A 27,371-nucleotide genomic window follows, 5' to 3' on the forward strand; every position below is an offset into this window, starting at 1 on the left:
GCGCTTTGCTTGCCGCTAGGCGGTGTAACAGTGCCTGCACGAATTAGGCTTCTTCCATACCTGTGACAGACTCCACCCATTTTTCCAGTACTCAGTTCCACCATATCCATTCATCCAGAAATGACCATACCTATTTTAAGGACTAGTTTCCCGTTCTTAATTCAATGCATATAGACTCCTCGATCTTTACCCTCTAAAATCCCCCAAATCAGTTCATTCACGAATATACCTAGAAAATTGCCATACTCTGAATTCCAATTAAATTTCCGCCCAATCAAATATTCAATAGAAACTAAACATACTAATTTCAATAATCCAATTGACTAACACGCAAACAGCATTACAACTCACCAAAATAGAACGCAACAGTGTCGCGCCGCCTGGCAGAAATTCATCGCCGCCAGGCGATCCATGCCAAAACAAGAACAACACACCAGTCTGATGTGCCGCCTGGCGGTACGGGATGAACCGCCAGGCGGTTTCTGGAAAAATCCAGAAACTTCAATACAACAGTGCAGAAAACGACACAGTGATCATGCTATGATTCAAGGTATTGCACAGTTATTCAATTGCAATCAAAAGGCAAGAAAACAACTCCCCTAACCTGGAATTTGCTTCAAATTACGAATCAATGTGAGCGCGCTCCAATCAAAATCTCCTTGCCCTTGCTCACACTCCCACGCTAGTTTCTTCTCCTTACTTTCTCTCTGCTTTTTCAGTCCTAAACCCACAAAACCTTCTGTCCAAAGTCCCCCACGTACCACAACACCTCTCCTTTCACTAATTCACTCTCTCTCTTGGCTTATGAGTAATCTATTCACTCATTCACTTTCCAAAACGAAAATTACTTAAAAAGGGGTTTAATAACCATTGAGTGGATCATCCATCTGATTTTTCAGCCCCTTAAACGACTAGGTTAAGCTGCCCCTTTCAAATTCCATGCAGAAATAAAATTTGGCAAAAAGAAATTATTTAGTCCTCACCAAGGTTTGAACCCACACTCATGCACATATCCAACCAAGACCAAACCATCCAACCAATCCTTATTTCGTGATAAGTCCTATAATCCTAAGAGTTTATCATCAAACCGCACATTCAATATATAAATACACAAAAATGCATAATTTAAATAACATCCAAGTGACACACATAGAACTCAAACCCAAGTCCTCACACACAATAAAATACTCTCAACCACTTGAGCTAGTACCTTTCCACGTCATAGTCCCTCACATTTATTGCTTTAAATGTTCTCACTACCCGTCCTAATTAAATAATTAGTTAAATAATTATTTAATTTTCCCGGGTCTTACATAGTACATCATGGAAAGAGAAACAAATAATAAGAGACGCCAACATCACAAAATCATCAAATCAACACATCATGTTTTGTCATGCTTTGCTAACAATATTTTCCACAATTAACACAAGTACTTTTCTCCCTCTTTAGACATGATAAAAAGGTAAAGAAAAAATATAAACTAGGTAATAAAATACCAGAAATAGAATTGGGTTACTAGCCTTTTTAATAGTTTAATAAAGGCTTTTACTTCCTGCACTACAACAATTTCTTCAGCAACCTCTCAAATTTTCAAAATGACATTCCACCTTCTGTATAAGTGACTTTCGAAATACAATGTTCTGAAAAGTTTCCAGAAGAAGTTTTCTGAAATTTCCAAAAAAAATATTATAGATTGAAATTTCTGGAATATAGTTTCTCAAATAAAATTTTTGAAATATAATTCCAAAATACATCAAATGTATTTCGGAACAAGCTTTCAAGAATGGATTTCTGAAATAAACTTTTCGAAATATGTATAATATTTTTCAGAACAAATTTTCCATAACATCTCTACATAAAGTTTTGGAAAGAGGTTTTTGGAACGCATGGGATATGTTCCAAAGAGTTTTTGAAGTGAGTTATTTTCTGCATTTTTTAATTTATGATTGTAAAATCCAAAAATTAGTTGTAAAACACTCGATCCAGATATATAATTATAAATTTTAAATTATGCAATTTAAAATATATTTCAAGATTATATAATCCATAATAGACTTTCGAATTTAGAAATGTATTACATATTATCTGCTGATTAAAAGAAAATTACACATCATCCGTTTCAGAGATGTATTCCGAACTTGAAAAATCAAGAAATATAACTACCAACTCTAGACTGAATCATCCAAAAAATACTTCTATGTCATGCAATAAAAAATATATTTTCAGGTTCATAAGTGCATTTCTAATTACGTAACCTACAAATGCATTACCTAAACATTTTGACTTTTCCCCTACCTCAAATCAGAAATCATGGATTACATAAAGTGTTGCATGGGACTTGTTAGTACATCCCATGTACCACTAGTAAAGCTGGTTTTAGTCAAACACCATCTAACAGTTTATGAAAACCCAATATTTATGTCAAGAAAACAAACTGCTATTTTAAGCACCAAACTTGAAAATGAGTTTTCTAAAGCCATTCAAAAACCTTGTTCTAAAACATATCAATATCTGCTTCACCAGAAAAATCGAAGCAAAAGGGACATACATAATAGCGGTTCAAAGGTTCTGTGCTTAGCATTAGGATATAGTGAGAGCAATCATCATCTCCTGTCACCATGATGCCTCCTATGAGGATAATCATCAGCTTCAATATCTTGTCTTTTGTGTCCACGTTCCTCCCTTCTGGGTCTGTAATCTCCATCCTCCCTTCTACGTTTGTAATCCTCATCAGCTTCAATATCTTGCCTTTTACCTCGTTCTTCCTTTCTATGTCTGTAATCTTCATCTTTCCTTCCATTTTTGTAATCATCATCAGCTGGACTTCTTTTTCTTCGTCCAGAATCAATCTTCACATCTTGTTTTCCACTCTCTTCAGGTCTCTTCCTATAACCTCTGTCATTCCTTCTCTCCAAATGGCTAGAATTTGTGTTTCTCCTATCATCTTCATCTCTTCTTCTAGAGTCTCGCTCATCTTTACGCTTGTAGCTATCATCTTCATCTCTTCTTCTAGTGTCTCGCTCATCTTTACGCTTGTAGCTATCATCTTCATCTCTTCTTCTAGTGTCTCGCTCATCTTTACGCTTGTTGCTATCATCCTCTTCTTTTCTGGATCCATGATCATGTTTCCACCTGTAATCATCATTTCCATGTCTACCTTTGTGCCTATCTCTGTCATTCTTGTCAGCGTTGGAATCCAAATCCCTTGCACCTCTTTCATATCGTGCTTTGTTTTCTCCATTTCCCCCATCCCCTCTACTTCTATCACCGTACCTATCTCTTTTCGAGTCTACCATATCCTGATCCCTACGACTTCTATGATCTTTAAAATCTTCTTCCCTACCTTTTTTCTCAACTGGGTCATCCCTATCATGCCTTCGGTGTTTTACATCTTGCCTTGGACTTTCTGGGTTATCATCTCCATCAAAAACCATTTCATATCTGCATGGACCATGAAATTGCTGTCACACATTTGGACAGACAAAAATCAGAGACAGTCAAAGAGTGGTACATGCAATCAGAAGTACATACCTAGAATTATCTCCACCACGTTGGGTATTATCATCCTTTAAAATGTATTTTGTTTGTGGTTGTTTCATTGTAGCATCTCCAGTGCAGTCCTTGGCAATATGATCTGTAGAGCCACACTTGAAGCAACCACCACCTGCGGTGATAAATTATTGTAATGAGATTACATAGGGAAAAGAGCAGCTGTCTACAACCAAATATTGGCATTCAGCACAATGCTGTAAAAACGAAACAGGTAATAAACAAATCCTTAAAAATTGCAATATTGGTGGTAAAGAACCTTGGGAACACATCACAAAAGCTAAAGCTACCTATTGTAGTTGGAAAGCCCAAGCTCTTATAAACCTCACAAGAATCTCATATTTCTAATGTGAGACTTACATCCATACCTAGCAATTTATCCTAACAGATATCTTTATCCTTACCTTTACCCTTTTGATCTTTCCGCCTGTATTGGGACCACAATTTTGCGACACTTTGACTAAAATCCACATGTATCCTTCGATCATCAATCAAAGCATTATCCATCTGCAGTTCAGGGAGCAATCAAGGAGAAAAAAGTTCAGGATACGAATTTTCTTTTCAAACCACAACAACTTTTTTCTATATATACACTTAAAAATACTTATTTGAACTCAGAATTGCTAGAGAAATAAGAACTCTTCAATCCACCGTCTAAAACTCAAATAAAAATTGAAACGCAAGATCATAGAGGAAATGTAACAGGTAGGCAAGCATCTGAAAGAATAACAAAATTATCATTATCTTTAGTATCTATAGTATATTTAAGCCAACCAAGGATAGAAGGAATAAATAAATAAATCTACAACAATACTTAATGTGCATGAAGCAAAACAGAGTAATTTAGAAATAGAAAGAATACTCATGTGGTAAAAATATGCTTCAAAATTTTCAGTATACCTTAAAATATGCTTGCTCACATGACAGTTTGTCCTCAAATTCTGTCACAATGAGTAAAAATGAGAAGTGGTTAATTGCATGAAAACAAAAAGAGATCATTCATTTTCCAATTACAGAGTAGGGTTTTATCTAGAAACTAAGAAACAAATCAATCCTAATATTGATAAATTATTTGAAGGAAACCAATATAAAATGTTGAAAATGGTTGCACAATTAGTTTGCAGCACAAATTTAATTGTACAAACGTACATTTCTATTTACTCATTGGTGTCCACAAATCCAAATCTCCAAAGCTCGGGCCTTTTCCTTGGATAATGGAACATAACATGATAAAAAACTAATAATAGGTTAAATCTTCAGAGTTCACACGAAACAAAGCTCTTTAAATGTGTTTTTATGGCTTGTGTTCAGAAAATGCGGTCCATTCTTGCACCGTACAACAGCCACTTCTGATTAAAATAAACTTATTGGGGTTTTTATGAATTCTGGATGTGTTTTTTGAATCTGGGAAGAGTTCTTAACGATTAACTCACAGGTTTAGAAAGGAATAAGAAAGGCAAGTTAATTGTTTTACAGTTTCATCATATCTTTAGCATATTTGGATGAAGTGGAATTTTGTCTATGACTTATTAAGTTAACAGCCTTATCAATATGCAAAGAAAATGGGGAGAGATACGTGGATGATTTGTTTTTTTTTAAATCTTACTCCTTCCTAAGTAGGATATTTTATCCTTCATTTCACTTTGTTATTTTCTTTTCTCTCCAATTCTAAAATAATTTACCATGAAATAATAGTTAACGATAAAATAATAACCATTATTTCTTCTCAAATATGTAATAAATTTTATGGGGTATGTATGCATTTAGCCAAACATGTATGAACTTCTAACACCAAATATTATGAAGCCCGGACGCACTATATCAGTGGTGTGTCCCGTGTCCAACACGTATTGGACACCGACACGTGTACATACTCGTACGACACATGTGTCAGTAAAGTGTCCAATTTGAAAGACATTTTTTGTCTTTGACATAATTTTGACATGACTCCAACACAATGTTAATAACCACAAATTCAATGATTTTCTAAAAAGCCCATATACTTGTAAACTTATCACATAAGTTAAGTTTCTATTATGATTATAAAAATAAGAAAAAAAATCTTATATGATCACTATTTTCAATTTTTTGGATATCGGATAGATAGATTAAATTCATTTTTGTGTTAGTTGACAATGTGTTAGTTGAAAGTTTGAAACTAATATCTATATACATGTCGTGTCCCATGTCCTATGTTTTTTCAATTTAACAGTATCTTTGTGTTCGTGTCATGTCCGTATCCGGGCTTAATAAAATATAACCAAATACAAAGAGAAACTTATTAAGTAGGATTTAAGTGAATCAGAGGAGGTTGACATAATTCTTAGAACTGATCCTAAGATATAAAAGAACAGGAAAACAAAAAACAATAACTATTGTTTCCAGATTCAGGATCAAGGAACTGAAATTGGCAATCTGAAGATCATTTCTCAATATAGAAGCACAAATTGTTCACAAATGACAGTGGTGGATATACATACTGACCTATGAAAGCATAGCATAAACTGTCACCAGTTTTGTGGTCACGGATGATTTCAGCCCTATAATTAAAATATCAAGTAAGAACAGTATATACAAAACGATATCACTATTAGTAAATGCATGACAGGTAAACTGCCTAATATTAATACTCACGATGATACAGTTCCAAAGCGAGAAAATATAGTATTCAAGTCCTCATCCTAAAATTTAAAAGAAAAAGTATTAATAGACAAGTATTGATTTTGACCTCAGTATAAATTGGGGTGGGGGAGGGAGAAGGAGAATATGATAACTATGTAACGGGATTACTCACCTCAGTCACTGGGTTCAATTTACAGACAAACAATACATTGTCAGGAGGCTTAATCTCAGCATCAGGAATATCCCCAATCTAAAATAAGAAAGAAAAGCAAGTTTACAACTTACAAGGGATCATATTCACAAATGAAGTACTAAAACTATGAATTATACTTACACTCTCAAGTACAACTGCCCTAGAATGAGCTTCCTTTGATCTGATAACCTCCTCAAGTTCTGCTGAATTTAATTGCTCATCCATGGGCACCCAATCATCTTCAAGTCGTACTTCATCGTCAACCTAGTAAAATTGCTTAAGTCATGCCTTAGGTGTTTGAACATGTATGCTTACTGAAGACTGTAAAATTGAATTTTTCATTATTATAAAACTTGACTTGAATTGAATTGATTTGTAATCACAAGAATCACAAGAAACTCTTTTACAATGAATGCTGAATAAATATACCATTGCATAACAAGTAAAATCCAATATAACCATCAATCTAAAGCTACAGAGTGACAGCCAGACATAAATTAATTTGTAATATCAAAAGAATCCAATCATCATGTAATCAATCCATGATTAACTGTTATAACTTGCAAAAAGTGGGAAACAAATCTCAGTCTTCATCTCACCTTCTACTAGGGGAGAAAGAGATATTCTCCAAAACAAATAAATAAATAAAACACTTAAATTAAACAAATACATCAATGCAAAATAAGTTAATTAACCCTTCAATTATGTCGGGGAAACAAAACACACTGAGAAACCATGAAAAGAACACTCAGAAAACCTTGCTTGAAAAAAGCAACCGACACCATACATGGAACAGAAGGATAAATGCCATTCCAAGTACTCTACTGATCATATAAAACCTCTAAAATCTGCATTTTTTTAATTCTAATAAGGCAGTATTTCAATTAAGTATCACAAGGGGCAAAGATTCATGCTATCATGTACCCTATCGGCTTCAAATATGGCCCATACACTCTTTAAGGCTTCAGCAATCCTCCTCCATTATGTTAGCTTTGGGGATTTAGACTTGGACAGTTTCCGGTGTACAAAAAAAATGGTCTTGCGTTTGATCTCTGCCCCATCATTCTTTTAATAAAATCAAATTTCGGTATAAGTATGACCATTACTCAAACTCTCATCCCAATAGGCTCTTCCATGAGCGGCATGTTATAAATACATAAACATCCACACATCTTCACTTAAGAAGTTAACCTTTTGCGATAGTTGGTTCATGAAAAACCATGCACTATCCAGTCTTCTCGTTATAAATGCCAACTTGTAAACTTCACATTTCACAACTCTAGATTTAGGCATGATGGGTGGGTGTTAGATGTCTCAAGTCAATTATAGACAAATACTCCTAATAGGCTCATGCAATATTCCACCCATGAGTTAGGACCAATGCATTTCCAATAATTCAAAATAGAGATATCTCTGCAGACAAACTTGTCATATTTCTATAAATGAATTAAAGCAAAATCAAAGATACGCATTGTATAAAGTACCAAATGGGTTTTCCCAATGTTAAGTTGAGAAAAATAAGGTCAATTTGAATCAATTGAACACATTCCATGATAAATAGTTTTACATTATAAAAGACAATTGCAATGCTAACAAATAACCAATGGTATCTTCTGCATTTTCAAGTAATGAAATAAAGTGTTGCAATCAACCATTACCTCATCTTTAGGTTTTCCTTCTGGAGAAGCTTCAGGAATGAACTCAGATAGTTGAGAAGCATCATCATAAGGATCCTCTAGGATGTACGTGTGCTTGATTCTATTCAAGTAATTCAAGAAGATGAATACATTGTATTCCTCTCAAAATGACAAATAAGAAATCATTGTTTTCAATTCATGTTTTTAGTGGAGAAGAATGAGTATAAACCTTATATTTTTATATGGTCTTCCTTTGTCATCCACATAAGCCTCATTTATTCTAGTTAAAGTCTCAAATCCTTCAGCTACCTCACCAAAGACCTGTAACAATGAAAAAATCTCAGAAAAAAACAAAAAAGTGACTTCCATGATTAAAGTTAAATGTAAGTGTTACAGATATAATTTGATTAGATATATTTTGATTTAGTTAGAGTGTGATCTGATAGGAAAATATCTTACAAAACATTTCTCATTACTAGATATTAATTGTGTTCTTTGTTATGTATCACTTTTTCATTTTAAATAATAATACTTTGTGTGCATAACAAAGGGAATTCATTGTATCCCTAATCGGTATCAGAACAGTAACATCCTCCGTGACTTGTTTTGTTACTAATAATTTCAACTACATGGTGAACAGCTGAAGACAAAGTTGACAATATTTTGTACCATGCATTGTTGGTAAACAATGGACAGCACAAACAAAATATATAGATAAGCTTTGATACCTTTTAATATTATTTATCTAAATACAAATAATAACATATATATATATATATATATATATATATATATATATATATATATATATATATATATATATATATATATAATATTGTGTGATTAATTATATATCATTTGATACACACACAATCCATTATGTGGATAGCTCCATTACATTTAGTATATATGCATTTACTCAAAGTATGTGCTGAAAGTTGAAACAGTTGGGAAACGAGTGGGAGGAGGGAAGGTGGGGGAAGAGAGAAAAGAGAGGTAAGGATTCCTTTATCTTTTCAGTATCTTGTACTTGGGACAAAATGTTGTCACGTGATTTTGGAGTAACAAAAAGTAGAATTTTTGTTCTGCCCATCGCCATTCAATTGGCACTGTCCAGTGATCTTTTTTTATTTTTTAAATCAAACTTGAGACAAATATTCATGTACTATACAGTACCTTATTTCTTAATAGAATTAAATGGACCCTAAATAATTAAAGTAGCATTTCCAAATCAATGTTTAATAGAATTAGGTAATATTTCATTCTTGATCACCTCCTCGGACTCTAGTAATTGCTCTTCTTTTCTTTATGCTTTCTCTAGGCCCAGAAAATGATCCATGCTTTTCAAATAACCATTTGCTAGAATAAGCACAGAATTAAAATGCTTTCCAACATCAACAACTTGAGAAATACCTTGTTCACCAAATACCTGACGGAGCAACAAATTTGGTTTTATAAAGTTGAGTTAGATCTAAATTCAACTTTAAAATGGTATCAAAATCTGTCCTAACAATTGTTGTTAAGCCTGCCATTCCACCCACTATTGGGATACTGATGGGCCTCAACAGCAAAGGCCTTTGAAATATTATTACCGTAGAAGGGGCAAAAAGGTCACTAGTGGGAATGAGTCTGTTATGAGTGGAGGTAACTAACTGCACACGTGGCATGGGAGGATTGGGGGAAAGGTGATGCGGGAATACGTAGGGAGAAAAAGAGAATAAAAAGCTAGAGAGTGGAGGAGGTTAGGGGGAGGAATCATTTTAGGGTATTGTGGGGTGATTGTTGTCACAGGGCAGAGAACATTCTCTGGTTTATGTTTTTCTGGTTTCAGTATTTTTTTGTTCCGCTGTTGTTACATTTTTGATTCAATACTACCAGGTCCTATCAGATACCAAGAAATACCTATTTCCACTTCAGTTACATGCGCACATTAAGGAGTTGAGATAGATCCAAATTCAATTTTAAAATGGTATCAAAATCTATCCTAACAATTGTTATTCAGCCAGCCTTGTCATCAACTATTGGGCTACCAGCAAATATCTATTCCCACTTCAATTCCAAGGCCACATCTAGGAAACGTCGTAGAGACTAGAGCCTCTTAAATAAGCAAATGGCATGTTTCAGCGCACAGAGATGCTATCAGATGACCCTGAAATTAGCTACTGCTAGGGTATGAGTGATCTACTATCTCCTATGGTTAGTCTAATACCAGGAGATCATTAGATTTTCTGGTGTTTTGTTATATACATGAGAAAGGCTAAGCAAATTTTCAGGCTTCATGAGGTGATTACTAGGATGCAACTTGATATAGTAGCAAATATTATCGAGTTCAGGGATGGGCACTTATTTAGGCATTTGCAGAAGCTGCTGCTGCTGATTACTATTTTCTGTATAGGATGGTGGTGGTATTGTTAGGAAGGTAGTTGACATTTGAACAGACTATTTGCCTGTGGAAAGTAAAGTAAGCAGATCAAGCAGCAATCCGAGTATGGAGCAGAATTAGTAGTGAGCTCCACCAAAAGAATATTCATCACTTTATCCAGTAGAAGTTTCAGTTTACAGAGGAGAAAGTTGATGAGAAGTGTTGAGAATAAAGAAAATAGGGATTGAGATTAATCTCCCTTGTGTATAAATCACACATAGGGTAATCTATTTATAATAGAGGTACAAGTAAAAAGAGTAACTGAAAATAAAAAGATTAAATAGAAGATATTGTTTGATATTGTGGTTATCAATATCTAACAATATCTTAATAATATCAAATTATATCTAACAAGAAGCATGGACATAACTTGGTTGTCAACCTTCATAAAAAAATGGAAATAAAGACATCATTCTGATAACTGCAGTAGATACTTAATGTGAGTATCTATTCTAAGGCATTATTTGGAATCAGCACAGCACTGCTATAGTGCCTGCTATTCAACCTACAATTTGGTCCACTACATCCACTGAATTATTCCACTACAGCAGCCCTATAGCGAGCAAGGGACCAATTTGCACGGCTACACTGTTATAGCAACACAATAGAGCCCTATTAAAACCCTCAGTAAAATAAGACCTTCCCTAATTTCTCTCTATGTAATTACAACCTAAAAAATTAAAACTATTTTGAGCAAGAGAAGTTAAACCACCTAGAGTCAATTGATCCAAATCCATAAAAAAAAAAATATTTCCATATTTTCAAAATAAAGAAGCATCCATACCCTGTGAAACAAGTAAAGCAAGGATGCATGGAATACTTACAGTGTGCTTGCCATCGAGGTAGTCAAGGTCATCACGCAGTGTGATATAGAACTGAAAATAGAAACAACAAAACAATAGTAATTGAAAAGTTATTTTACATACAACTACTCTTAAATAACAGGGAAGGAACCCTCAACCTGCTCCAAACATGCCATACCTGTGAAGCATTTAAATTCTCCCCAGCACTTGCCATGGCAACTGTTCCAGTTTTGGAATGCTTAAGATCAATATGAATTTCATCACTGAAAAAACGGGCTTGATCGCCATAAAGAAACCTTAAAAAGAGAAAGCCATTGCATAGACGAGAATGCAACGTCAGAAGCTTCACATTTTATATATATAAAAAAAAAAAGGTCAGTGAATGTTAAACAGCCACAAAATGCAAAAGCAGTCCCGTTTACGTACTTGTAAACAGAATCACCGCCAGTTCCTGTGCCAGTTGGATCGCCCGTTTGAGCTGTAAAATCCTTTTGAACAGTGTGAAATAAACACCCATTATAGTACTTAATCCTGGTGCAACAATTCCAAACCCACAAAGAGACATTATGATTTGAACAAAAACCATATATGAGAAATCACACCAGTACGTCAATTTTTTCAAAACAAAGTAATAACAATAAGGACCAATTTGGGCAAACAACTGAAATAAGGACTTATTTAATAAGTAAGTACTCAATATGCAAACACTTGTTTGTACATAAGTTATTTTTTATAATCAAATAGAAAACAGGGTTTGCTTGTTGACATATAAATAGGCTGTTGTTTTCATAAGCTACCCTAAAGAACTTATTTATAAGAAAAACAACTTAGAGACTGTAAGCTGTTTCCATAAACTCTCAATCACTTACTTCTTAAGTTATAAAATAATTTCAAATAAGTTGCAAATAAAATCTTCCAAACGGAACCTAACTCCATCAAATAATTCATGTATGCAACTAGCATAACAATAGTACATAAAATAAAACAACACATACAGAGCATTCACAGCAACAGAGAGCATGTTGTGATTTCGATCAAGAATCCACTTACGCAAATACCATACAGTGCATTACAAAAGACCAAGTTTGGTGCCTTTTTTATCTGAAGAACAAAGACCCAATAAGGGTATTCGTTCCAGAAGCACCGAGAAATTTATCGAAAACGGAAGAGAACCCAAAAAATAAATTGCAAAATTGTTCGAATCTAGAGTTAGGGGATGAGAAATTTCGAGAGCTCACTTGCAAAGCTTCAAGAAATTTTTGCAGGTCAAGGGGCATTTGTTGGTGTGCAAATCGACGACAAGGTCCCCTAAGCTCGTCACGATCAACACCGACATTTTGGCGTTGTTCTCTGAGGCACCAACTTCTTCTTTGAAAATGTTCACGTTCGATTTCTGCTCTGTGTCAGCGGTGTGGCGAAGAACCTGTTTCGTACTCTGTTGTGTTGTCGCTGATGAAGAATGAATGAAGAAAGAAAGGAGGAAAAAATAAAAATGGAAGTAAGGGTTGTGGGTTAGCGAGTCGGGTGAGGTTGACCTTACGGGCTACGGGTAGCGGGTCGAAATCTTTTAGAATGGCGGGTTCAAAATGTAATCCGACCCATTTTTTTATTGGGTTAATGGACCACTTCACCTAAATTTCGAAAAAAGAAAAAATCAATTGCACCAGCCGGGAATCGAACCCGGGTCTGTACCGTGGCAGGGTACTATTCTACCACTAGACCACTGGTGCCTTTGATAATTAAATCTAATAAAATGAATAAGACTTATTCTTAATACATAGATATTGCGATAATGAAATAATGTTGTGTCCTTATTTGTTAAAAACTTTCCCAACGGGATCACGATCTTTACCAAATTTACTTAGTTTTCTTACGCACCTTTCATTTCAAATTGATTAAATATAGTAGTTAAATTCTTCAAGTTTATTTCGTATGATATAAAAAAATCTTTAATATAATTTACGGGTTTGGTATAATGAGGATTTATTGCCATAATTTTACAACCATTTTTTTCCTTTTAAGAATATAGATAATTGAAAGGAACAAAAGATATGGACTTGAAATATTTATCAATTAAAGAAGAAGTGCATAAATAAATAAAGGGTTCATTAATGATAGTGAATCTATTAACTAAAATTTACCACACAAGAGATCCATTAATTGTTTTGAAAAAACGAATATAATGGTAAGTACTTGTTTACAATATAGTTTGATATATATATATATATATATATATATATATATATATATATATATATATATATATATATATGATGGTTGTAATATTTATTCTGTTTAATACTTGTGATTTTCATTGTAAATGTTTTAATATTTTTTACCATTTAATTAAAATTAAGTTAAGTTAAATGATTTGTGAAACATGGAAGGAATCTTGTTATTGGATAACTTATAATCACTATGATCTAATCTTCTAGTTTAAGTCAATGAATAGTAATGACTTGATAAGTTCAATATATAGTGTGCACTTACACTGTGTTTACTTGAAGGAGAGTATTTGAGAGAGAGAGAGAGAGAGAGAGAGTAAATAGGTTTAAGTGAATTTAAGAATGAATTATGTGTTGTTATTTTTAAAGAATTTAGAAGTGATTGTGAGTAAATTTATAAATAATTTTTGTAAAAGTTTGTGAGAGATTTGATTGATGTGATTTATTAAAAAATATGTTTTAATAGAAGTATAGATGAGATTACCATTTTGTCCTTAATTTAATAAGTAGTATATATTGATATTTGTATTAGTAAAAAAAAAGAAACCAAGCACGTGGATCGAATTCTTTCAACTTTAACTAACCAACAAATATGTTCCATGATATGGGATTGAATCCTTCACCCTATATCCAATCCATTCAAAATGGGATTGAATCCCTCAACAAGCCAATTTCAATGGGATCGAATCCTTCAAGCCCTAGATCCGTCCGATCCATTCAAATGGGGATTGAAACTCTCACTTTCTCTCTTAACATAGATCCCTTGTGGGATCGGATCCTTTGTTTAAGCACACTCAACTCTCCATGTTCAGCTCCCTCACACCATGGATGGGTAAAATTGTCATTAAGCTGGTGAATCCCCTCAAATCAGCGTATAGGTGGGGAGATTGCAATCCTGCTCCATCCCGCTGATCACCCCTATAATCCATCTTCGCTTTGTCACTCTACCTCAAATGAACATAGCATTCAAGTTAATTGTTGAATATTCAAGTAATTATATGAGTCAATTAGGAGAATGATAGATTTAGGGATGGCAATGGGGAGGGACGGACACGGGTTTCGCTATCCCATACCCATCCCCGTAAAAAAAATTCATCCATATCCTCATACCCAAATCCAACGGGTATCAAACTTTTGTCTCATCCTCATCCCCATCGGATAACGGCTATAATCTTGTACTTATATCCATACCCATTTTCTTACTACTTTAATATTAATTTTAATTAATTTTATAAAGTAATAAAAAATTATGGTAAAGGAAACATAATATTATTAAATATTCAATATTAGAAGGATGGTTGTTTCTTCGATATCAAATACTTTAAAATAAATTATAATTGCTTACATTTTAGATTATAATACCAAATAAAGTTTCATGAGAACCAAAACAATTATTAAATTTGCAAATATTAATGAAACATAGTTGATAAAATTTAAATTTTTTTTAAATATAAAAGAAAAACAAATATTCAAATTAAAATATATTTTAAATGTTTGTTTACTTCAATCTTTTAAATTCTAATAAATATCTTTTTTATACACTAATAAAAGTTATAAATCATCATATGATCAAAATGATACAAAGAACAAATAATAATCATAATAAAAGTTTAAAATAAATTACAATTGTTTACATTTTATATTATAATACCAAATAAAATTTCATGAGAATCAACACATTTATTAAATTTACAAAACATTAACGAAACCTAGTTGATAAAATTTAAAAATATTTTTTTTAAAAATATAAAAGGAAAACAAATATTGAAATTAAAATACATTTTAAATGTTTGTTTACTTCAATATTTTAAATTCTAATGAATATCTTTTTTATACACTAATAAAAGTTATAATACATTACTTTATCAAAATAATACAAAGAACAAATAATAATCATAATAACAAACATAGATCTTGTATCTTATGAACTTCAATTATGTTGGATGCTGATAAAAAAATATTCATGACAATTACATTAAATTGTTATATTGTAGTAAATAAAAGTTATTTATACAAATAGTGAAAAAATTACAGTATGATTGATAATGAGTTAGAAAATAAAAAATAATTAGATAAAATATATTGAAATAATATTCTATATAATGAAAATAAACAACTAATAAAAATATTAAAAAATTAATAAATGTTTACAAACAATTTGAGAGACTATTGAAAGAAATCACATAAAGAAAAACAAATGTATAATTAAAGGTATGATAAGTTGAAAAATATCTTAGAGATCTAAGAAAACTTTTCAAATATCAACATATATACTCAATGGTTGAGAAATAACAAAAATTGTTTTAGTGAAACAAAAGAGTTCTTCAAATTAAACAAAAACTAATAATAATAAGTAAAAGATTTTTTTTTATATTACGCATTAAACGAAAGGTTTGTGCTATTAAATACTTAAATTGAGAGTATTAATCATTCTCATGTGAAAGAAAAATATACAATAAATAAAAATATTAAAAAATAATAGAAATAAGACATAAAATTTTTTGAATTGACATACATCTTTTTAACATGATTACATAAATGTTATGATAAGATGAAAAATATAATTGAGATGAGAATGAGTTTCATGACAAACCAAATAATTAGAAGAAATAAAAAATAATATATATATATATATGGTTAATTAATTAATTGTAAGTATTTTAATAATTTAAACGGGGACAGTATTATGACGAGGATATATACATCCCCATACCCATCCATGCACCCAATTGAAAAAGTCGAAGATTTTCCATACCATACCCATGCCTAGTTAATGCAGGGATTCCCGTCAAAACGGGAACAGGTTTAGACAATACTCACGAGGACAAATTTATTTGTCATCTCTAGTTAGAATATTAGATTATATATATATTGACAAAGCGAAGTAACTTGAATATTCATCACGGGTATTATGGTATTTTGACAAATATTTAGAAAGGACAGCTAGGAGTTACATTACATGTTCTTCTATGAATGAGAAAAAAGTTATGTTCCTGAATAATGAAAGACAAGTAACTTGACAACTTGACAGAAGAAAACATTTTATGGGACACATTCTATATAATCAAGAAAACTATTAAAGGAAACACGAGAAAGAAAAATATTCATCACTATCAAAGAAAATTTGTTACAATGGATAAATATCAAAGAAAATTTGTTACAAATAAATTATATTCTCATATATGTTATTTTTAACTATCGATATAAACAAATACTATTGACCTTATTTTTTAAAATATTGAGAAAAAAGATATTGTAATTTACATTTAGAGCAGCCTTTATAATATAAAGATCATATTAATTTATATGTAAAATATTAATATTAATTATTTTTAAACAATACATTCAATGAATACATATATTGATAAATGTATAATATAGTTGATAATTTTCATTAATAAAGACAATTTTATTAGATAAATTTATTTTATGGGAATAATAAACATAATTAGTGTGTTTTATATTTTTGTTTTAATGTTGAGTTGAACTTAACATAGAAAGAAAATTATTTCAAATTTTAAGTTAATTGGAACTTAAAATGAATTTTGTTTTTAATTATATAAAAGAATGTCAAATATTGACACAAAATTGTTGACAGAAAATAAAAATTAATTTGATTATTTCACGTGAAATCCAGACACACATTTATTTATTTTTCTTCCTAATTTGAGTTAGTAGTTTAAATTTAAATTTTGAATACTCAATTATGTTAAATATTTTAAAAAATAACTATATCCATATTAATCTTGTTTAATTTCAGTAAGACTATTTTTAATTAAAAATTGTTTAATTTCACTCAGACTATTTTTAATTAAAATTTGATATGGTATTTACCAAGAAAATAAATTGCTCTCATAACAATTAAAGAAAATGCTTATACGAACTAAAACAAAAATGACAAGGATTAAAATAAAAAGTTAGAAAAATGAAAAATGAAAAAGGTGCAATTTTTCTGTATTTTTTTTTTTACACGCAAAGTGAAAGTGGTGAGTTTGCGAGGGAAATTCATCTCTACTACCTTGCCATGTGTGGAGAATAAATTGCATTAGTCTTACGTGCTGATTAGACATTCAAATTATGTTTAGATTAAAAATATTATTTTAATTTCTCAAAAATGATTGGTGAAGATCCGTAACTAAGAACAATAAACTTTAAAAGTAGATAAACATGATAAATATAGCTAATATTTCCATTTCAAGATTTCTACGTAGAAAGGACAATACTTGTGGGAATAGTGCACTTAACACACTACAAAAATTTGGCTTTCTAAATCACCTTAAGATGCAGTAATTTGACCATGATGTGTGGTTCACTTTTCCAACTCTCATACATACTTGGAATGTGATAAACTCCAAGAACTGTCTGCAATCTCCATGTAGCTATATATCCTGATCAAGTATTTTGTTTGCCACTGCTAGCTACTGAAAAAGCCTGGTCCAGCACGAGAAAGAAGCTCCTCCCCAGCATCTTTACCCATCAGAATCATATCTTCAGCAACATATGGACCAACTCTGGAAGTTTCAAGCACTGCACAAATGGATTTACAAACAAGCTTAAAGAGTAGTAGTACTAGTAGTAACTTCTGAACCTTCAGAAACTAAACCAGAAGTTTCAATACACATGGAATTATAAAGAAGTTCATACCACTGGTTCCATCAGGGGAAGCAACTAATCCTCTAAACAAGCAATTTCCATCCACGTTTCTGCTAGCATAGCCTGCAATAGGAGTGCGGCAAGACCCTTCTAATGTTTCAAGGAAGGATCTTTCACAGGAAACTGCTAGTTTTGTTTCTGCATGATTCAGTGAAGCGAGGTATTCTGCCTGCAGAAAGCAACCAAACACATATAGAAACTGAAATAATTTAATGTAGAATAGCTATTTTGACCTGTTAGACACTATCATACACATCTACATCCACAAGTCATATCATCTATTATATCTTCTAGTTTATGCTCTTAGATGAAAACACAAGTTTTTATCTCCAACATAGCTTTTCACTTGACTTACAGCAGCCAAAAACCACACATGTACCCAGAAGTAGGGGTGTCAAAGTGAGTCACTCTGGCTCACAGGTTGGTTTACCACAGGTTGAACTAAAAATGAATCAGTTCAATCCAATTTACTTTTTTGTGAGCTAGAAATTCTTTTACCTGAATCGATCCATCAAAAGTTGGTGGGTTAGGTAGATTGACTCACTTAAAGATGTTTTGTTCTTTCAATTTATTTTATATATCTATCTTAGTACAATCAAAGTATATTGACTAACTCATCTTTTATAACACTTTCCACTCGGCTCGAAATCGTTTAACCTGTAAATTAAGTGATTCGGGTTCAGTTTGACCCATATTTAAAAAAAATTGATTTTTTTCCAATCCAATTTGGCTTAACCCCGTGGTGAGTCGGGTTGGTCACGGGTTTGAACCTATATTTACATATTTAGGCATATATGGCTTACAAAATATAATTTAATATTAACCAATTTGTAACAGTTTGAAGTGGCAATATCATGCAAATGATGCACTTAGTTAAATACTCACCATTTTATCATCATTACTTCTACAGGCTATTCCAATTGCACCTTGGGCAACAGCTGGTAGCATATCATCAATTGATAGGATTGAAGTCACATTTTCTGTCATGTTTAATCGTTTGAGACCAGCTAATGCCAATAGGGTAGCTTGGACAACACCCTCACTGAGTTTTCTCAGTCTTGTTTGGACATTGCCTCGGAAATTTTCTTCCACCTGAGATTAAAATTATAGGTTAAGTAGAAACCATTAAGAATCATTCAGTGGTCTAGAAAACTAAATTGTCACTAATTAATTGGCTGAAGAACAATTAAATGACACAAGACAGAAAAAGGAAATGTTGAGGAAACACAACAACAATCAATCAGAAGATCATATGATGCAAGACTAATAATAAAGACAAAGATATCAAATTTCATCTTAAAACCAAATTGCATTAAGGGAAGCATATATGTCTTACTACAATCAATTAGAAGTTATAATTCACTTCCAGGCTTCTAGGATAATTATGAGAAAAATAAAAGATAATGTCAAGAAGAGAACTGAGTTTAACATTAATGAAGTATTATATAGTGGAAAGATCATGACAATAATAATGATACAAACTTACATTTAGTGAAGGATATTTGTGGAGTATCTGTGACTTCCTTCTGAGTGAAGCAGTACCGACAATACTTCCAGAGGGTAGGTCAGCCAGTGAAGCTGCATTCAAGGATATAAATGCATCTCTAACATCCTCACGTGGAAGATTACATGGTAGAATTGTTTTATCAGGTAAGTAAGTAGGAACATCTTTCATTGAGTGAACAGCAATGTCAATGTCACCATTTATGAGTGCCTCATCTATTTCTTTTGTGAAAAGGCCCTTCCCACCAATGTCTGCAAGTGGTTGTGACAGTATTTTATCACCAGTTGTTTTTATTATTACAATCTGAATAGCCCCTTCTTCTGCTAGCTCAGGATGTGAAGCCATGAGCTTGTCTCTGGTCTCGAATGCTTGAGCCAGAGCTAGTGGGCTGCTCTAAATATCACAAAAGTATAAATAAATCCAAATAAACAAAGACCATTTGCAAAACCAGTCATGGATGCTAGTAATAATCAGGTAAATAGGTATAAAAAATTCATTACAGTAGAAGACAAAGATGAGATTGTCATTATTTCAAATAGCTTACATGCACTTCAACCTCAGGGGTTTAAATGGGTATGAAGTAAACTTAAACCTACCAAGATGATTACAATTTACAAGCATTTCACCCACTACTTCAATAACCCTTCTTCTGATGTTTCTGCTTTGATCACATCAAACAAAAAACACAAGCTTGCAGCATGGTGTAACAAATAATCGTTTGACAATCTTGATGAACTACATTTTGCTGCAAAAAGTAAAACCCTTTTGTTTTGACAATAAAATTTCAAGTAAAAGCACAGGAATTGTCTTCATTTCTGTCATAATACTACTGGCGTTTGAAAACTAGTTGTCCTTTCAGAAAATTCTGAACTGAATATTTTCACACTCCAGTAAACTTATCATATAGAGAAACCCCATTACAATAAATGCTCATAATTGAAAGCATAATTATGAAGGGAAGAGTAGAGTACCTTCCTCTGGTGCCAATTCTTAGGAGAGCAACCTTAGTCTGTGAAGTTTGTTGTTCAATGGCAAGAGAAGCCCTGATGCTGCCACATTTGGAAAACTGTGAAGTTCTGATTTTGAAAGATGGGAACACCACAGCAGAACAAAGGGTCTCCATTTCACAATTTCAATTGCCACTGCACTATGAAATATAGCTGAATAGATAGATAGCATGATGTATGAAATTATGAGTAATATGAACAAAAAGTATATGATTTGATCTCTTAGATAAACAAAGAGATATGATAGGGTCCTACCCTAGCCAATGCAAGTAGTTCATTATGTGTTCCTCTAAAGTAAAAGGATAAGTGGAATGCAACATTCAGTTTCTAACTGTTATATTTGGGAGATGGTCCTACTAGTGGTGTGTACTTGTACATATTATCTAAAAGAAATTCACCCCATTAATAATTTATTGAGTTTCACAAATTTATTTTTAAATAACTTTACAAAAATACAAAATCAAATAAAATTTTATATTAAAATATAAGTCTGATAATATTGTATAATAAAATATTAATGAAAATAAATTTAAATTTTAAAAAGAAAATTTAATAAATTGTATCACAGAATATAATATTTTAAAAAGTTAATTTCTTTATAAACAACTTTAATTTCATAATTCCAAACACATAAATTTATACAATTTAATTATAAATTAAGTTTTACTTGTTAATGTTTCTCTTTCTTAGTAACTTTATTTTGTTACTTTTATTAGGAAAACTATATGGGTCAAGGTGCGTCATAACCTATGGGTCAAGGTGACCCACCATGGGTTTGGATCGGGTTGGATTGAAATATTTTTACAAATTTTAGTACGAATTAATTCTTGATCTGGTACACCAAAAACATTGTTCATCCGAGTTGAACATGTGGTGAGCCAGTTTGGCTCACCAACCTACGCACAAATAAAGGATCACACAATTTTTTTGTATTGTGGTTGAGTTGAACTATTTTTTTTTAGCCAACATACTGGATCGACAAATGCAAATATAATATTTTTGTGATTTTTGTTTGTATTCGATGTTGAACATTACTTTGAATTGTATATGGATTGTATCGAAGTTTACCTATATTTTAATCACAATTATAATTTAGTTTTTTCGGGACTAGAAGAAAAAAGTTGTATATTTCTAATTAAGTGAGTCACTGAACTAACTTGTTTAATTTATCATTCTGTGGTAGGCTGGATCAGATTCAATTTTTTTGTCTCATTAATAAATGAACCGAATTAAGTTGACTCATTGAGTGATCAAGCCGTGGTGAATCGGATGGGTAACTCGTTTTAACAACTCTAAATATGTATGTATAAATTAAATATCATGTATATTTATTCACTAAAACTTGTATCGGTACTACTACATGTATCCATTAAAAGTATTCGTTTAACATTTAGTGCATATTTATTAATCAAAAACATTAAACCTTTTCATCAACCGTGCTTTTATCCTATCTAGACTTACAAGGTCACATATGAACAATGTAAAACTCTTCGAGGTATTCAATTTTTTTTAGTGTAGAAAGTGAATATATATATATATATATATATATATATATATATATATATATATATATATATATATATATATATATATATGGAGTAATGAAAAGAAAGGTTAAATGAGTACTATAAATACAATCTTAGTATTAATAATTGTTAAGATGAGTTTATGCATTATGAGTAAAATAAAAACTTCAATATACTTATGAATTTAAGAGGGCTATATGTATCTAAACTACATATTTATATACATATATATACATCACAACTTAAAAAGGAAAAAATCATTTCTAGAAATATATTTCATATTTATTTCTAGTATACTATGATATTGTATTGTATATATAAGTGTTAATTGAATTTGTCTTTATAAATATTGTCTAAATTAGTCTTGATTTTGATAAAAACTTTTTGAAGACCGGTATGAGTATAAAAAATATCTAATATTATGTTTCAGTTCCAATGTTCCTTCCGGTCATCTTCGTTCTGGTTTTAAGTTACTAAAATATACTTTTAATTTATTAGGTAATTTAAATAAATTATATTAACTTTTTTCTTTAATTAATTTTAAAATTTATTTTTAAGACATATATTTGATCAATTTTACTATTTTCTATAATTATTTGACATTTTTTTTCAATTATTATTCTATTTTTTTTATATGGATTAAATATGTTTTTGGTCCTTCAAGTTTCAGCGAAATTTGGAATTAGTCTCTCATCAAAATTTTTGACCAATTTGGTCTTTCATCTTTCAAAATGCGTGAATTCAGTCCTTTTAACCAAATTTTGTTAAGTTTATCTGATGTTTCAAGCGCATTTCATGATAGTATTTAAATTATTTACACTATTTGATACATTTTTGCTTCAATATTAACTTAAATACTATCATGTAATGTGCTTGAAACGTTAGATAAACTTAACAAATTTTGGTTAAAAGGACTAAATTCACGCATTTTGAAAGATGAAGGACTAAATTGGTATAAAGTTTTGATGAGGGACTAATTCCAAAATTCACTGAAACTTAAGGGATCAAAAACATATTTAACCCTTTTTATATTGATATAATTATAATTTATTTTTGATATTTGATATTAGATAAAAATATATATATATATATATATCTTTCAAATAATATCAAGATGATGAATAATTAATATTTTGGGATGAGAATAAAATACTTAAATCTGTATACCTGGTCAGTTATAGTATTGCCTACTTATTATATCAAATGCAAACTTGTATTTTATGTGCAACAACATCCAATTATTACAATTGTAAAATAAAATATAACGAATAAACATTTATTGTAAAATTATAAAAGAAAATTAACCAAAATTTTTTTCTTGTCTCATCAAGAGTAGTAAATTCATTTTTTCTTCATCAAAGACACTAAAAAGTCAAACAAAATCATCCACAACTCAACTACTAGACTTTTGAAAAAATGGCATTAAATACTTTTAACTTGTGCAAACATCTAACTTATTACCAAAGCACACCAGAGTATCAAAAACCACATTTTTTTTATCCCAAATAGTAAACATTAAATTAGTAGAATTCCTTGCAAACTTATTCCACAAAATTACATACAAGAACACCTATTGACTTTTCATTTCCTTAAATCTTCATTACGTTATTCAAGTCATCAATAAAGTCTCAATATTTAATTTTATTAATGATATTCACACTACATTCATAAAATCACATTATCATCACTTTAGTCACTAATATCTTTATACCATCCTCTCACAATCATCAAGATTCATCATCAATTTTAGATTTAATAAAAAACTCAAGACACAAAATTATATATATATAAATAAATAAAAAGTGAACAAAGTGACATCATAAATATCTTTTCATTGAAATAACGTAAATTTGTTTTTTGTTTGATATTTATTTAAGCAAAATAAGTAAATATATTACAAAACAAAAACTATGATCTCACATATTGGTAATTTAAAAGTACAAACACATTTTACTAGACATGACAAATAATCGATAGACTTTGAAATGTTAACGGCAAACTAAGATATCAAAGTTTATTATGAGGCCTGCCATAATTTTATTTGGACACCTCACACCTATTCAAACTAAACAAGAAGTATATGTATATAAATCTATCTTATAATTTGCATATCAATTTCAACTAATTGAAACTAAGTTGGTATTTAGGTGATTTATCAGGAGTGAATAGACCAAAATGTCTCTCAAATTTATAACCTCGCTTGTTATTTTCATCAAACATCGCAAACAAGTAAGTCTCTATAGGCCCACCTGGTCTCTTCGGAGTTCCAATCCCACTCTTTGCATGACTAATCAAATTTGCATAGTAAGTGGCTGCATTTTGTGTTGAAGCTCCATCTCCACCTTCAGATGGCCACCCACTCTCAGAAACAACAATCTTCACATCAGATGCCTCCTTTTTCTCAAGAGCAGCATATATTGAGTCAAGCATTGCATCAAACAGGTTCTGGTACCCAACACTGTTCTTGCGTCGCTGGGTGAAAAGAGCGTATTCAAGAGGAATGTCTTGTGGATCTTCAAAGTAAGCTAAGTAAGGGTAAATGTTTGCAAGAAGTGGGGCTCCATTGCTTTTCAAGAAATCAACGATGGGTTCCATGTATTTCGGTGAATTGAAAAGTCCATTATCGGGTGGGTAGGGGTAGGAAATCAGGGTTGTGTCTATTGCTGTGGAGACTTTGATTTGACCTTGCAAATTGGCTGAGGAAATTGCATTGTGAATGTTGGTCATTGCAGGTAAAATGTATTGAGACTCATTGTCATTTGAATGAATTTCGTTTCCCACTGCTATGTATCTGAAATTCACGTCTTGTGCATAGGGTACGATGTTTGTGTTCACCCAATCCATGGAAGCGTTTTGGTCTGTCATGAATTGAAGAGATTCCCTAGCCACGTCCATGATCACCTCAATGTCTGAACCTCTGAGAGCTTCGAGGGTTTCTGGTTCTGGAAAATATATACGCATTTTATCTATGCCATTGCTTTTGTATAGATCAACAACTTCTTGCTTTGATGGTAAAGAATCACCACGTTGTCCATAGCAAACTCCTATTGATTCAGTAACTGCATAATGTTTAACCAACAACACGGTAAATCAAATAAATCAATAGTATATAAGAAATAATATTGTTATAATATATTGAATAATAAATTATTCTAGAAATAATATTGTTCCCTAAAAAATGTTTTGGAAGATTGAAAAAAAAAAAACGAGTATTTAAATTATTTTTTTTAAATAAGTTTAATATATGATTTTATATTAATACATATAAGATGCTAAATATGTGATTTATACTCTAAGGACATTCTATTTAATGGTAGAGTTTTTTACAATACTTAAATAGAAAGCTGTCTATTGTATAACTTATAATATTACTATACTTTTATTCTTTATCATATACATGTATGTCTATGGAGCATGTTAAATGATAGATCTTGTATGTCTTATTTTTTTGTAATAGATAATTTTCTATTTTGAAATGGAAACTATTCATCCAATTCATTAAATAATTAATAAAAGATATTTTCTTACCAATTTTTATACAACAATGTGAAAATTTAAATAATCAACAAACAAATAATTTAATACAATGTCAGCTATGGTGTACAGTATGAGATTGTTAAAATTTTAACAATTAAAGTCTCAATTTTGGCGGTTAATTTAAAATTATATAGTGAAAGTTTTTCCTATTTTATAGAATTTTCTTTTTGTAAATGTTTTTATGGGACTTTACAGAATTTACAGCAAAAATATGTAAAAAAAATTCTCATTTCTTGTGATCCTTTTAAAACAATGTACAGGAAAATTTTAAAAAAATGTAAAAAATCATGTTAGTGTTACTATTTATTTTTTTTGTTAAATATCTTTTTAGTCCATTAACTTTTAGTGAAAATTGAAATTAGTTCATCCTCAAAATTTTAGGCCAATTTAGTTTCCCAACTTTAGATATGTCAGAGTTTAGTCCTTTTAACTCTATTTTGTTAAGTTTTTGTTTTTTTTAATGTTTCAAACGTCAAATAAACTTAACAAAATTTGATTAAAATGAATAAATCTAAACATTTCAAAAGTTGGGGGACTAAATTGGACTAAAGTTTCGAACATGAACTAATTTCAATATTTATCAAAAGTTAGAGGACTAAAAACATATTTAACCCTTAAAAAAAAGACTAAATACTGCTATTTTAAAATAGAAGACTGAATTGGACATTAAAAAATTGGAAAGACCAACATTGTATTCTATAACCAAATAAAAATAATTAAATAATTCATTTATGGTAAAATTAAAAGAAATAATACACCTTTGTTGATTACTACACACAACTAGAAAAATAACAAATTTAAAAAAAAATGATATAATCATTTTAACTCAATGATATTAATTTTTTTAAATGTGTAAAACATCAGTTACATGTTGACATTTGAACTACACCGTATTAAATTATGTAAACAATTCAAATATCAACTTGAAATGCATATTGACATGTTAACAAAAATTAACTTAGCGAAGTTAGGAATTAAAATTTGTTAACGTGTCAAACAATATCTCACACAAACATTTGAATTAAAACGTGTTAAATAATGTAAACAACTCAAATGCGACATCTTAAACAAATTTAACTTTTAGTTAGGAGAATTATATATATTTATTTACTTTAAAAGTTTGATGACCAAATTGTATCAAACTTTAAAACAGAAATGAATTTCAATTTAATATCAAAAGTTAAAGATTAAAAATATATTTGTGCTTAATATATATCTATATTTATCAATGAATATTTTTATGAAGAATTCATTACAATGTCAATGAGATACCTTTGCTTGAATTCTCCTTAAAAAAAAGTAATATTTTGTATTCAATACTTGAGTTATTAAACTTGCATTTGTATACTCAAAAATATTTAATAAAACAGTAAAAAGAATGAAAGAGGAGCATAGAGACCTGTAATGGAAGATAATATTCCAAGAAGAAGAAGCACCAATATCGCAGACATTTGTGTGTTGGTTCTATGAAACATATGAATATCAATTTATGAAGATAACACAACTTTTTCTATGTTTTTTCTCTTTCATAACCTCTATTTATATATGCATGATGACACCATAGTGCTTATTACCAAACAAACAAAACCTTTGACTTTAGCCCCTTCAATCACTTATTCACTCTTCAAATTTCTTCGATTATCTACCGCTAATTTCGGCCATGGACATTAATTGGAATTGAAAAATCTTATG

General features: G+C 30.8%; 3 protein-coding genes and 1 non-coding gene across 5 annotated transcripts; all 4 read right to left on the reverse strand.

The window, feature by feature from the left end:
- Positions 1 to 2,247: 2,247 nt before the first annotated feature.
- Positions 2,248 to 12,733, reverse strand: LOC114169783 (peptidyl-prolyl cis-trans isomerase CYP59). The gene is made up of 14 exons (XM_028055088.1): positions 12,466 to 12,733; positions 11,654 to 11,758; positions 11,406 to 11,523; positions 11,249 to 11,299; positions 8,232 to 8,323; positions 8,024 to 8,123; positions 6,507 to 6,629; positions 6,345 to 6,422; positions 6,185 to 6,231; positions 6,035 to 6,090; positions 4,451 to 4,491; positions 3,955 to 4,057; positions 3,533 to 3,665; positions 2,248 to 3,442 (listed from the first exon to the last, which is right to left on the reverse strand). Exons 1-14 carry the CDS (start codon positions 12,561 to 12,563, stop codon positions 2,605 to 2,607), a joined length of 1,983 nt encoding a protein of 660 aa, XP_027910889.1. The 5' UTR covers positions 12,564 to 12,733; the 3' UTR covers positions 2,248 to 2,604.
- A 153-nt stretch (positions 12,734 to 12,886) lies between these two features.
- Positions 12,887 to 12,957, reverse strand: TRNAG-GCC. Its single transcript has one exon. It is a non-coding gene; the product is annotated as a tRNA-Gly (tRNA).
- A 4,663-nt stretch (positions 12,958 to 17,620) lies between these two features.
- On the reverse strand, positions 17,621 to 20,893 carry LOC114168924 (porphobilinogen deaminase, chloroplastic). 2 transcript variants are annotated; one of them, XM_028053902.1, is made up of 6 exons: positions 20,872 to 20,893; positions 20,581 to 20,769; positions 19,592 to 19,997; positions 18,991 to 19,197; positions 18,097 to 18,274; positions 17,621 to 17,979 (listed from the first exon to the last, which is right to left on the reverse strand). In XM_028053902.1, the coding sequence occupies exons 2-6, from the start codon at positions 20,730 to 20,732 to the stop codon at positions 17,867 to 17,869; spliced, it is 1,056 nt and encodes a 351-aa protein (XP_027909703.1). In that variant the 5' UTR covers positions 20,733 to 20,769; positions 20,872 to 20,893; the 3' UTR covers positions 17,621 to 17,866. The 2 variants fall into 2 exon arrangements, with proteins under 2 accessions (XP_027909703.1, XP_027909704.1); XM_028053903.1 differs by lacking the exon at positions 20,872 to 20,893 and having other exon boundaries at positions 19,592 to 20,002; positions 20,581 to 20,712.
- Positions 20,894 to 24,036: 3,143 nt separating this feature from the next.
- LOC114170058 (glucan endo-1,3-beta-glucosidase-like) lies at positions 24,037 to 27,154 on the reverse strand. The gene is made up of 2 exons (XM_028055536.1): positions 27,079 to 27,154; positions 24,037 to 25,201 (listed from the first exon to the last, which is right to left on the reverse strand). The coding sequence occupies exons 1-2, from the start codon at positions 27,152 to 27,154 to the stop codon at positions 24,264 to 24,266; spliced, it is 1,014 nt and encodes a 337-aa protein (XP_027911337.1). The 3' UTR covers positions 24,037 to 24,263.
- Positions 27,155 to 27,371: the final 217 nt, after the last annotated feature.

Source organism: Vigna unguiculata, chromosome 11 (assembly GCF_004118075.2).
Source record: "Vigna unguiculata cultivar IT97K-499-35 chromosome 11, ASM411807v1, whole genome shotgun sequence".
In the NCBI taxonomy this organism is placed as follows: Eukaryota; Viridiplantae; Streptophyta; class Magnoliopsida; order Fabales; family Fabaceae; genus Vigna; species Vigna unguiculata.